Genomic DNA, 14,318 nt, shown 5'->3' with positions numbered 1-14,318 from the left:
GCATGTATATGGAATACGGGCAGAAGCCATGTAGTATAGCCTGTGCACCCCTTATGCACTATGGAAATGGTCTCTATGACAACTCTGTCATAGATGAGTGCAAAAACCATGATGGAGGTTAACTGGAGAGGGTCCAGAGAGTCATAGGATTCACATTTATGCAGATCCAGAAGCCTCTAAGTGCTAACTATACAGCACTCATGCAGCATTCAAGATGTGGGCATACCATGGATTTATATAGAGGTAATAAGATATTTTCTGTCTTATTATTTAGCCTTTCCCTAACGATTCCCAACATTCTCTTAGCTTTTTTGACTGCTGCTGCACATTGAGTGGATGTTTTCAGAGACCTATCCACAAAGACTCCAAGATCTCTTTGTTCAGTGGTAACAGCTAATTTAGTCCCCATCATTGTATATGTACAGTTGGAATTATGTTTTCCAGTGTGCATTACTTTGCATTTATCAACATTGAATTTCATCTGCCATTTTGTTGCCTAGTCACCCTGTTTTGTGAGATCCCTTTGTAACTCTTTGTAGTTTACTTTGGTCTTAACTATCTTGAGTAGTTACAGATCCACATTTTCTGTAACAGAGCATTCGTTCCTCAGTCTTGCAGTTAACTGGTTGTTTTCCTGACACCAATTGAGTAGTTTTGCATCATCTGCAAATTTTGCCACCTCAATGTTTACCCCTTTTCCGATCTCATGTATGAATACGTTGAACAATACTGGTCCAAGTACAGACCCTAGGGAACACCACTATTTACCTCTCTCCATTCTGAAAACTGACCATTTATTCCTACCCTTTATTTCCTATCTTTTAACCAGGTACAGATCCATGAGAGGACCTTTCCTTTTATCCCATGACAGCTTACTTTGCTTAAGATGTGAGGGACCTTGTCAAAGGCTTTCTGAAAATCTAAGTACATTATATCCACTGGATCCACCTTGTCCACCTCAAAGAATTCTAGTAGATTGCTGAAGCATGATTTCCCTTTACAAAAACCAGGTTGACTCTTCCTCCAACAAATTGTGTTCACCTATGTGTCTGATAATTCTGTTCTTTACTATAGTTTCAATCAATTTGCCAGATACTGAAGTTAGGCTTACCAGTCTGTAATTGCCAGGATCGCCTCAGGATCCTTTTCCAAAAATTGGCTTCACATTAGCTATCCTCCAGTGATCTGGTACAGAACCTGATTTAAATGGTAGGCTACATACCACAATTAGTAGCTCTGCAATTTCACATTTGAGTTCCTTCAAAACTCTTAGGTGAATATCATCTTTCAACAAACTCTACCCCCCGACCCCATCTACCTGTAGCCCCTTAATTCCCAATTCATTTTACTCATGCTCCTCGCATGAGTGTTCTCTGTAAACGGTTATGTAAGGAGTGTGCAGGCAGCTCCAGGGTTAGACAGACTGCAGGCCCAAATTAATGTTGTATTAACTGGCATTAGTTTGTGAGCATATGTAAAGAAGGCCTGAATTTGGTGCATACTGTTTTTCTTTATTTTAAATAAAGGAGTGTAATCTCCTTTTTATGGTGTACAGTAGAATCAAAAATTCCTACAGATCCACATTTTCTGTAACAGAACATTAGTTCCTCAGTCCTGCAATTAACTGGATGTTTTCCTGACACCAATTGTTAAAGTCTGAATTGGACCCGTTTGAGCTCTCTTTCTGTTTAAGTGCATTCCTAAATGCCAAATCTGAGTCTCAAATCTCAATAGTCCATTTATCTGCAAGTTCCTTTGTTATTGGAGAGAAGCAATATTGCTATATGATGGTTATGTAAATCCTGTATATTATTTTTCTTATTAGATGTAATCTGTCAAAACATATTTTTTCTACACTTCTCCGCTGCATGTGGATTTGTTGTACACATTAAATACAAGTATAATGATTAAATACAAAGTTTTGGTTTTTTTCCTTCTCTGATATGAATTGCACTATTGTATGAAGTCAGTGAAAGTGTATTTTTAATCAGTGAAATGAAATGTATGTCAAGTTTGAAAGCATCAGAGACGATCTGGCATTTCATCCATGCTAGTCTTTTGCAAAAATATGAATATGTCCTATTATCAGGATTGATAATCACAAAGCTCACTTCAAAAGATGGCTTATTTCTCCATATCCTTAGTGCTGGCTTATGTTACCTCGTGTCGCATCCTATTGCTTCCATGATATAATGATGACGTGAAATGATCTCAGTGAGGTAAAGAGTGAAAAATTGACCAACGTTTTTTGTTAATTAGATGACACCAACAGTTACATACTTAGGCCTGATCCAAAGCCCATCAAATTCAGTTAAAAGACTTCTATTAACTTCGGTGGCCTTGGATCATGTCCTTATATACCACAATAATATGCACCTTAAAATTCAGATAAGAGAAGATTCAGCTACCTATTTATTATCTATAGGTTAATTCCTGGACCCACTGGAGTCAATGTCAAAAGTTCCATTAATTTCAAAGGGACCCACAGTTCAGCCTGTTGGGCCCACTGAAATCAAAAGAAGTTGACAATACTCACCTCCTTGCAGAAAGTGTGTAGAACATTGAAGGATCTGGGCCTTCAAAAAGAAAGGAACAAGTCTCTTTCTTTCTAATTCTAATATGGATTATGTCAATAACCTGATTTGCTGGAAAAACATTCCAAGTAAATTTAAATCATTCTAAATAATTCTCAAACAGATTGAGATATAGAATGAAAAGCTATTTACATAAATTCAAAATACTCAAGTATAAATTGTCTCTAGAATAGCTTGGAGTTTCATTCCAGAGAAGATTAAAAATGTTTATAATTTAATAAGACCTTTTTATTTAAAGTTTCAATGAATGAAATTTAAGATATTGGCAGCCTCTCTTCATTCATACATTCCACTGCTGTGAGATCAGTAGAATGAGAAGAGGGAGAAAAAGAATGATAATTATGCATTTCAAATCATGGAGGTATGAGAAGCAGAGAAACTGTACACACACAGGTATATGCAAGTTCCTTTATTGTGGTGTACACTTAACTAAATACTTGGCTAAATATACATTCAGGTGGCAAATGTTTCACTTAGCACAGGTTTTACAGAATCTGGAAGGAGATTCAAACTTCACTGAGTGTCCCCTTCTCCTTTGAATAATCTGATCCCTTTTATTCATAAATAAATTGCATTTTTATGGCCCTTGCAGCACAATGAATTTTTGGCAGCCCTAAAATTCTGCTCCCATTAGGACCTCTTAAGTACTTGATCAACACTGTGCACTTACATATTAAATATATTTTAAAAATCACCTTGAGACCAAGGGGGGAGAACCAGATAGTTGAGGTAAATCATGAGACTCTGCTTTAACTCACACTGCTTAGGGGTAAAAACAAAAACAAACAAAAAACCCACAGACTGGCATAAATTTGGGGCAGATTTGAATTGCATGGCTTTCCATATCTAAAAATAGTTATTTGAATATAATTTCCTTTATTACTTAAAAAAGCAAAATGTTTCATAAAATGTTATTAAACTCTTGTTTACCTGAGACACCACAGAGTCCCTTAAGGAGCTGTCAGGCAAAGCTCTGTTGTTATTTAGGACAGAAGTATTGAAAATGCACACAGAGTACCTTAGTATTTAGTCTGACCCTTCTAAATCTTCTAATATTTTTATTATTTTCTCTATCTATTTCATGGACTAACAAGTTGCCAAATTTCATTTTACAACAAAATCAAGTAGAGAAAACAAGCGCACAAACAGGGTTAACCTTCATCCTTTTTGGCCTACTAACCACTAGGTGCCAGAGGGCCTGATTCTGATCTCACTTATACAGATATAAATCTGGAGTAATTCCACTTAACTTGATGGAGGAACAAAATCAGTGAGTGGAGATTCCTACCCAGAGTGTTTCCAACTTAGATATATTTAGTGCACCCATCATCATAGCCTCTAGATACTAAGCAATCTGGTCTAAATACTGTTTCTATCTCAATAGTCTTCCACCTTTTCAGAAAAAGTCAAAAATATTATAAAATTCATTCCTCTTCCTTTTAGTCAGACCTGGAATGCTGGAAGCACAAAATCAAAGTTATTTTATTTTTGACATCATTTTTTTTTCTTGTCAAGGAAATGGTCTGTCTTGTAGCAGAAAGAATTAAAGGGAGCAATTGAAGTGTCTAATAGGATGGCAGAAGCAAACATGTGGTAAGCCTCACAGGAGGAGGAGAGCAGACATGAGCAGCACAGACTTTTTTTGAGGGAGGGACGAAAGCAAAGTGAGGGGGCAGATCTTTTGTGCTGGGAAATGCCTGTGTATATTTTTACAGGAAAGCACATTCTACATTTCTACAGGAAGAGAGCAGACCCCCAGGGATCTCTCTCACCATGATCCTAACTCCAAATTTGGGAGTGCCTGCCAAAAGTGGCCTCCCCGAAGACTCTTTCCTGTGGCAAAGTCAGGCAACAGACATTACTGCAGGTATGTTAGTCGTTTCTTAAATCTATCTTGTTTACAGTAAAAATAACCAACAAGGATTTCTGTTGTTATAGTTGATAACAAAACACTGCCCGTATGCTAAAATCAAGCAAGCAAACATCAAGTCCACAAATCTGAAAGGGCATTGGAACACTGAAACAAATGTCATAAGAATTACAGTCTACTTTCCATTTCTTCTGGGGAGGCTGGGGCAGGTCAGCACTTTAAAAACACCTACTTTCAGGGAGTCAGGAGAATCTTTCACCATTTTAGAAATGAAAGAAAGAGAAAGCCATGAGGAAAAAATCCCAGAACAGGAAATAAATATTTACTAGCTGCAAGAGACAAAGTTACAACGTACAGCAGTCACGTTGCTGACATTCAAAACAGGGCTCAAGGAGGTTGTCTCTCCCAGAATTCCAGGGGCAGGTATCAGTGGGAAGCATGTTGGAAAAGGCCTTTTAAAATGAGTGAATCCACAACTGAAAGTTTAGTAGTGACCTGGAAGTCAAAGAAAAGCTGTTGGGAAAAGAATCTTTAATCCTCACCTTTGAGAACCAAGAGTCTAGATGGAAGACATCCAGAGAGTTTCAGAGCTATAGACTGAGACAAAATGTAGTCAAGATAATTCATTGCATGGAATATATCAGATACTTTTATGAATTGTCTGTGAGCTGCTTTTTCACGACTTGAAATTATTTGCAGAATAATTTCTGAGAATAAACTCCTGGTCTATAGATTGTTTGTGAGCCAGCTGCATGTTGTGAGTATTCAATATTTGAAATTTGAGTTGTGTTGGCTATGATTTGGATCGGTTATCTGGTAGTGTTTCTGTTCTGTGGTTGCAACCTGTGACTTCTAGAATCAGATTTCTGGTGCAAATACTCATGTTTAGGACTTCAAACTTAACTTTGCACATACACAGGGCAGGGCATACAGAGCCCCCTGGCATAGGGAGGGGGAGAATGGAGGACACATAGAACTCTTGAAATTTGTCTGAGGGGTAGGGTGACCAGACAGCAAGTGTGAAAAATCAACATGGGGGTGGGGGAGTAATAGGAGCCTATATAAGAAAAAGACCCCAAAATCAGGACTGTCCCTATAAAATCGGGACATCTGGTCACCCTACATGGAAGGGAAGGAGGTATCGGAGGCCATTTGCACAGGGGGGGACAATGGGGGACCCCAGTATGGAGGGAGGGAGGAATGGGGATACAGAGAGTTCCTGGCATGAGGGAGGGAATGTGGGAGTTGCAGGGAGACTCGGAAATACAAGGGGATGCAAGAGTGGGACATAAGGTGCTTATGACGGAGAATGAAAAGATGCAAGGATCCCATGGTGTGCATAATGAGCATAGGCTACAGATGCAATGCAGTACCCACCCCTCTCGTAAATAAATAAATAAAAAAAGTTGCCATCACAATCCTTGTTGTATCGCAATCCTTTATGTGACAATAAATACATAACATGACGCAATGCCCACAAGATCACAGCTTCAATTCAGGATCAACCCCAAACAGAAACTAACTAGTAGGACAAACAGCACTTAAGCACATGTATCTCCATGTCAGAACAGGCAATACAGATAATTGCTGGCACTCTACATTGCTTTTGGTGTCAATATTCTGTATTTTTAAGTTTGCCATTACGTTGAAAGTTCTATTTATAAGACAGTCCTGCCATGCTGGAATCTACTAATTTGAATGCTAACATTGCAAGTATTTGTGATCCTGCAAAAACTAATGAAACACTGGATGTGACAGGTTATTTTAAGTCAATAACTGTTTCAGCAAAATTCTGGAAACCAAATGCAGTTTAAGATTTTATTTTTTTTTTTTTTTACTTTATTGTATTACATTGTAGGCAGCTGAGCTACAATGTCCTTTTTACAAAGGGAATCAGAAAACAATAAGCAGTAATTTAATCCCAGACCATTCCAGATTGATTTTCAGTCCACACTCAAATGTCTGTTACCCTGCCAGAAAAAAAATTATTATAGAGACCATGGACTAACCAAAACATAATTCATGTCTTGTTATCCAAAAGCTAACAATCCAGAGATGTTGGAGCCATTACTTTAAGACACTTGTGCACTGGTTCAGACTCAGGGATGGGGGCCACTACCTATCCCTCATTTGGAGTGTGTATCATAATGCTACGGAGGATAGGTGGAGCAGCTGGCCCAACATGAGTTTCTCTTGAGGCCTACAATCAATGTTTTTTGGGGAAAAACGAAACAAGGTTACTCTAGGAATACCGAAGGCTGTTTACAGATTGCCCACCCCATGCCCTTGTGAATCCAGTGAGATGACACCTCTGTTTAGTTATGCATGTGTTAAGTGTGTGATGGGGCAAGGCCAGATGGCTACAGTAAAGTACTGAGGAACAGGTATTTTAGCCCCAGGCTAAACAAATCCCTAGTACCATGGTAACCAAATGGCAGCTGCTCCAGGTTAATCAAGGCACCTGGGGCCAATTAAGACCTTTCTAGAAGGCAATGGAGATAGCTACATTGATTAGAACACCTGTAGCCAATCAAGGCAGGCTAATCAGGGCACCTGGGTTTAAAAAGGAGCTCACTCCAGTCAGGCGGGGAGGAGCCAGAGGAGAGGAAGCACCTGTGAGGGGCTGGAGTCTCAGCTCCTTGCACAAGAGGTGCAAGGAGCTGAGACTGAGCCCACGTCCAGACTACCCCGCCGTATCGGCGGGTTAAAATCGATTGCTCGGGGATCGATATATCACATCTAGTCTAGACGCGATATATCGATCCCCGAGAACGCTTACATCGATTCCAGAACTCCATCAACCCGAACGGAGTTCCGGAATCGACACGGAGAGCCGCGGACATCAATCCCGCGCCGTCTGGATGGGTGAGTAATTCGATCTTAGATATTCGACTTCAGCTACGTTATTCACGTAGCTGAAGTTGCGTATCTAAGATCGATTTTCCTCCCCTAGTCTGGACGAGGCCTGAGACAGTGTGCTACTGGAGGATTGAGGAATTATCAGACAATTAAGCATTATCAGACACCAGGAGGAAGGTCCTGTGGTGAGGATAAAGAAGGTGTTTGGAGGAGGCCATGGGGAAGTAGCCCAGAGAGTTGTAGCTGTCATGCAGCTGTTACACGAGACACTATAGACAGCTGCAATCCACAGGGCCCTGGGCTGGAACCCGGAGTAGAGGGCGGGCCCCGGTTTCCCCAAAACCTCGCAACTCCTGATCAGACACAGGAGGAGTTGACCCAGACTGTAGGTTCCACCAGAGGGGAAGATCACTGAGGTGAGCAAATCCGCCAATAAGCGCAGGACCCACCGAGGTAAAGGAGGAACTTCGTCACAGTGCTTTGCTGGATTGGGCCTGTGTCCACAATTTTGCACTTTCAAGAAATTGCCAGGGAAGTGCATAAATTAGTTCTGTCACAAGTGGCTGTGACTGCAAAAATAAAGGCATGAAAAAAAAAACAAACAGAACAGGCTCATTGTATTTACAGCAATGGTTCATTCTGTAACAAATTCAGTCCACAATAAACACAACTTTATGCTTCTGTTTAATGTGTATACAACTGACAGAGCAGAGAAATAGAAATAGCATCTTGGGTTCTATTCTAAGTGCTCACACTAAGTCACTATGGCTTTGATTCTGCAAGGTGTTGACTTGAATGGGTGCAGTCACCTGTTTAAATTTGCTTTGTGAATTTAAAGGTTCATGTTTGATTAAACAGCCTCAAGTAATCACTTTTATTTGCTGTTTTACTAAATACAACCTATAAAATCAAGTTGAAAGATTATCTGATGCAACAAGAAACTTTTGACCATACTTATTTTTAAAAAGTAGTAGGCTAAGCAATATATGGTTCTTGTACCTGGACGTGTTCACCTTCTTATGTAAGGCATCTGAGCTGTAATTAACTTGTGCATGAGAAAAGTAATTGTGCTTTCACGGGGTAGCACAGCTCCCCATTTATTGCTCATTTGCAGCTTGGGAGTTAGCATAAGGCTAGTTAGAACATTAATGCAGACACTGATCCTTTACTTTGGTCTGCTATTTAAAATGTCCTTTTTTTTTTTTCTGTAAGTGTTTCCCAAACTTCTGAAAGTTGAGCCCTGTGTCAGGAAACTGAAGTGAGTCATGCATGCACCCAGTGCAACCTCACCATATGTTGTTAATGGCCTACACATCTGAATGTATATATCTTTTGCACACTCCTGGCTAGTCTTTCAGCTATCCTCCAATCCCCCCTACTTTCAGAAATTTTGGTTTAGATCTTCGTAATATATTTCCTCTCTCTTCTTACATGTTTTGATGAGCAGTGAAATAGTTAACAACATTGACTTCTAAAGTATTGTCATTGGCATCTCAGTTAGCACCCGTGAAATGAATGGAGCTGTTCACACTTCAGAGCTATAGTTTCCGGCTTTCTGCAAACTCAGGGAGACCTCTCTGAATCAGCTGCACTCAGGTCATGCTGTGATAGGTTTTTTCCCACTACCCTAACACTTACAGGTTTACTTCTTGTTTTTCATTAAAAAAAAAGAGAGAGAGATAGGAGACTCCATAGCACAACAGAAAGGTCTGTCTGTGCACACAGCATCCAGGCTGTCATTTGGTTCTGTCCCACATCTTGGAAAATACTGCTTTAAGAACTGACCAAAGCAGGATAATCTTGTAGTCATAAAGCCCATAAAGCACTCCTGCAAGAAGGACTCCAAAGTACTTCACAGACATCTCAGAACCATGTAAAAATTATATATCACATTGCACACAAAGTAGAACCATATTTGGAGAGAAGTGTAATAACTGCTTAAGAGCAACCATGAGCAGTATAACCTTGATTAAGAACAGCAAGTGAATACCTTAGCTAACGGTAACTGTAAGTCAGAATCCTCCCTGCCTTCCAAGATACCTGAGAATTTTTAACAACCACAGATAGTCAGGACCTTAGAATTTAAATCTCCTTGGAAAGAGGGCAACACCAGTGCTATACTATCACCTCACATCTTGTGGGTATGCTGGGACATTATTTCAAGCCTGACTCAGTATCAATTCCCGAAAGCACCTCAAGCTTTAAGTTATCTCCCATCCAAGTAGTAGCCCTACTCTGTTTATGAGGTCTGATAAGATCACTGCCTCAGGTGATAGGGATTCAGTGTTATTAATTGTATAAGAAACAATTGCTGCTGTAGAGAACATATGAAACAGCTTTTCAGTGTCCTCCTCTGACTCCAAGGATATAGCAATATAGCATCCACTGTATAGCAATGGGAATCCTGTTGCCTAGTCATGAAAGCCATGGACAGTAGTACTGCAGTGCTGCAGTACATTTTCAAATTGCAATCTTGTATTCCCAATAGTTAAAGGAAATAATTGTTGAAACCCTAGATTGCACTTTGGAAATGTTTCCACATCATTCACAGTAATACTCACCAAAGATCTCATGCTCTGGAAGTATCATTCCCAATATTACTGCTGTCAATTCCTTGATGATGTAATCACAAAGCTGTAGTGACAGTGCTCAGTTTGGCTTTTTTAATGGCACTGATGATTCCCTACAAAATGAAGTGGAAAACCTATTCACAATTTCAATAATCCACTCCAACAATGAGCATGTGGGAACATGCTTCCTCATTCTCAGGCATGCTAATAATTGTTTGAGAGACAGTCAATATTTCCATTCAAATCTCTTATTTTTCAGAGGTAGCATGCTCAGTCCTTGCAGAAGTGGAATAGATTTTAGTAGTTTCAGGTGCCTTTGTGCAATCTCATACTTCAAAAATGGATTTTAAAAATAAATATTTTAAGCTATTAGCTCATAATGTGGGAATCTGGGAAAAAAAACATGATTTCTGAAAGAAGTTATTTTGGAAAATAAGCTACAGCACCTGCACAATATCATTTTTTCCAGCAAACATTTCCTAAGGATTTAGTTATTCTCTATTTGTGTACATGTACAGTGGCCAATGTTGACAAGATACAGAGGCAGCCTCGGCATTTTGTGGTATGCCTGTAAAGCGGTTTTCCAGCCCTATTCTAAACTTAACCAACGCCTGTCCACCATAATCACACTTTTACACACAAGAACCAGTGTCAGGATTCTAGGAAGGTTGGTGAGACTGATAGATATTAAAACCAGAAAGGACAGTTGTGATCATCTTGTTTGACCTCCTACATAACACAGGCCATAGAATTTCACCCAGTTAATACTGCATCAAGCCCATAACTTCTGGTTAGGCCAAATGAATTTTAGGATTTCCTAAAACTTAAAGTGAAGATTTTCAAAGATTCAATGGGGCCTAAGTTGGGTGCCAGTTTGTATTTTTGAATATCTTCTCCTAAATTAATCATTTAACATAAACAGATATGGGATAAAGCTTGTAGGCAGCCACTTCCTCCTTCTGCCCACCAAGTTTATGTTAGGGTCCATACACGGTTGTCATTGTTCAAAAATGCTTTTCAAAAGATCAGTTCAGGAAACAAACTGCACCCCTGGCAATCACTAAACTCTCTTTGGCTGCAAAGTTTGATAGGCATTCTGGTGACTTTTAGGTTAATCTTTGGTCTTTTTTCTCTAATAATGTGTCTATAGAGCCCAGAAGCTAGGAATTTTATTAGTGTATATTGAAATTGTCGTATTCACCCAGAGCATTGGATGGCTACTCTTCTACTGTAATTTAGTAACAGTTTGAATAAATAAATATTACCAAAAAGTGTTCATAGCCAATCCATCCCTTTACACAAACATACAGATATATGGGATGTCTGCCAGGGAACTGCAATAAAAAAAACTCAAAATAACCTAACTAACTAACCTAAAAGTCTTTTCTTCCTTTTTTTACCTTCTTCCATTTCTTTGTCCTCTTTTCTCTTTTTCTATGCCTGGCCTCCTCTAACCCTAACTCATAACATTTTCTTTCTTATTAATTTCCTTTTTTTATTTTGAAAAGCATCTTCTTTCCTCTCATCCTCTCTTTGTCATGTACAACATTTCTTCTATCGTCCACATTGTTGCTCTCTCATATAGGGCCAGATCCAAATCCAACTGATATCAATGGAAGTTTTTCCATAGACATCAGTGAGCTTTGGCTTGGCCTATCATGTTCTCAGTTTCTTTGAGTCCAACATTCTCATTTTTCTGTCTCCAGTGATTTGCAAACAATTTTCAGAATGCTCCTATTAATCCTCATATAGAAATGGTTACTTATGTAAATATTATTTTATTTTTTCTATTGAATGTAAAGATTCAGTCACTCCATAACATTTGGATTAGATTCCAAACATCCCAATGTTCTAAGACTGGGTCTTAATTCAGGCCCATCTCTGCTAACAACATTGATGGGGAAAGGTGAAGATTTCGTATCCACAACCTGTCCATCTTGCTTCATTTTCTCAAGGTAGACAATATATGAGGTTTCTCCTGAATCACCACATAAAAGTGAAATACGGTACAGTTCCGCGACTATTGTTCAAGATGTGTTATACACGTCCATTCCACTTCAGGTGTGTGCACATCCAGTGCACTGTTGTCGGAGATTTTTCCCTGAGTGATACTGCTGGTGGTGCATGCGTTCTCTGCTGCCTCATGCTGCTGTGTGATAGTATGAAGGGCATAGCCACTCAACCTCCTTCAGGCATGTGTCCCAGAAGTCTGGGGCAACTCCCTACTGTTGAGCCTTCAGGTCTAAAGAAATAGCCATAATTGTCTAGAACCGAGCCTGACCGAGGAAGGTCTTAGCTTCCATAGAGTCCAAGAGCGCTCCTATGAACTTTATGCTTTGTACAAGTGATAGAACTGATTTTTCCTTGTTGATGAGCAATCCTAGCTTTCTGAAGGTGGACTGAATAATGGTCACACTGGTCAGCACCTTTGAATGGCCTCTCACCAACCAGTTGTCCCAATAGGGATCCAGGGAAGGAATACTTGAAGCCAAGATGACCAATCAAAACTTTATTTTCTCCAGGTGTCTACTGAGCTGCCAAAAGGCTAGTATAGGCTGTGGTGTCCTTTCGCTGTTGGGATCAGAACATAGCAAAAATAAAATGCCTTCTCTCTGCAAAGCAGAGGCACCTCTTCTACAGCTTCCAACTGCAGGAGAGAATGAACCTCCCGAAAAAGAACTTCCTTGTAAGAGTGATCCCTGAATAGGGACTGGGAAAGGGGGGTTGGCAATGGGGGAGCAGGAATAAACTGAAGGATTTATCCCAGTTCCACAGTGCTTAGAATCCACTGGTCTGTGGTGATTGAGGGTCCAAGCACTGAGGAAGTGAGACAGCCTGTAAGAGAAACCAGAGTGTGAGTAGCTGGCAAACTGGACACGGGTAAGCTGTCCATTACATAGATGTTAAAATGGCTGCTTGGAGTTCCCAGGCTGTTTGAGCAAACTGGCAGACACTGAAGCAGTAGGACGGGATGGTCTCCTCCTATAACTTTTACTTTTCTTTCTAGACTAGTCCTGGTGAAAGGGCATAAATGAAGTATACCAATGTGGCTGCTGGAGGATACAACTGTTTCTTCTTTGGGGCAAGGGTATAAATGCCCAAAGATCTGTGTGTATACCTAGAGTCTTTCAGCAGATGCAACTTGTCATTGGTCTGTTCTGAGAACAGCGACGGCCCCTCAAAAAGATGATCTTGGATATTTTATTGGAACTCATGAGAAAGACCCGATGTCTGGGGCCAGGAACATCTGTGCATTGTAATGACCAATGTCGTGGCTCTAGTCATGCAGTCTGCAGCATCCCAGCATCTTGAAGCAAGATCCTGGCTACTAACTTTCCCTCATATACTGTAGGGAAGAACTCCAGTCTCGCCTCCACTGGCAATTTGTTCATACATTTAGCCCAGAGGTTAAAATCATAGCAGTCCCAGCAACGCTCAAAATGTTCAAAGCCCTATGAGTGAACATAATGTCTTTGTTCAGTTCTTTTTGCCGTAGATGGGATGAAAGATGGAGTTTGCCACAGCACATTAGTAGGCTCCAGAATAGCCTCATTAATGAGGAGTGCTACTTGAGAAGGCCCCACAGAAGCCAAGATATCAACCAGTCTGTCAGATCTTGCTTGAACCTCCTTCACCTGAATATCTAAAGTGGAGACCATCCTCTTCCAAAGGTCCTGGTGGGCCCTATAGTTGTCCAGCAAAGGTTAGGAACTTTCTGACACTACTGCCTCACGGGACAATGAGGAAGAGGAAGCCAAGGCTGGCTCAGGTGGAGCCTCCTCTAATTCTTCCATGGAGGAGTTCACCAGAGCAGACTGCTCCTATTTGGTACCGAGCCCAGTACTAGAATTGGCATCCTGCTGCTCTTGATGGGGCTGATGTCATCCTCTACTAGATGAAGTTCACCACTGGTATTGTCCTAGAGCCCAATTCCTTCCTGGCCAAGGGTCTTTCCCAGACAGCCAAGATGGAACTTCTGCTGGATACTGGAGTGGTAACTGGTTGGCAGGAAGCAATGGCTAACGTGACGTGTCTGCAACACGTACAAGCCAACTTCCAACTCTGTTTTAGAACCAGATTCCTCCAACCCAGGAGGAGCTGCTTCTGTTGGCGCCAGGGATTAGTGCTGCAAGCCCAGAGAAGAGGGCATCAGTACCAGATGCTGAGCTATATAGCAAATGGCAAATCTTGACTAGCAATTGTGAGTACTGGGCAAGATGATGCTTGGACCACCAGCAAAACCGGTACCGAGAGACTCAACAGGTTGCGTGCTGCAGCATATGCTGATAACAGGTCTTAGTGGTTTGTTGCTGCTGAGCCCATGAAGACTTCTCTGTTGAACTAGCTGATTCCATCTTAGCGGTTAGTCTCACAGACTGCTACCAGCACCCAAGTTGAAGACACTGCCTGTGGAGAACTCTGTAT

At 40.6% G+C, this 14,318-nt stretch overlaps 1 protein-coding gene across 7 annotated transcripts in view; it reads right to left on the bottom strand.

Annotated features, from left to right (window-relative positions):
• BBS9 (Bardet-Biedl syndrome 9) overlaps nucleotides 1–14,318 on the bottom strand; it is a 487,370-nt gene that overhangs the window by 128,678 nt on the left and 344,374 nt on the right. For 2 of the 7 annotated variants that reach the window (XM_050937934.1, XM_050937936.1), the window contains one exon: nucleotides 6,375–6,434. The exons of the other annotated variants lie outside the window; for them this stretch is intronic. In XM_050937934.1, coding sequence (XP_050793891.1) covers nucleotides 6,430–6,434 — 5 coding nt within the window. In that variant the 3' untranslated portion in view covers nucleotides 6,375–6,429. Of the gene's footprint in view, nucleotides 1–6,374; nucleotides 6,435–14,318 lie in introns of those variants that run through there. 7 annotated transcript variants of the gene reach the window in all.

This window comes from Gopherus flavomarginatus, chromosome 2, assembly GCF_025201925.1.
Source record: "Gopherus flavomarginatus isolate rGopFla2 chromosome 2, rGopFla2.mat.asm, whole genome shotgun sequence".
Classification (NCBI taxonomy): Eukaryota; Metazoa; Chordata; order Testudines; family Testudinidae; genus Gopherus; species Gopherus flavomarginatus.
This window is presented reverse-complemented; position numbering and strand designations above follow the sequence as displayed.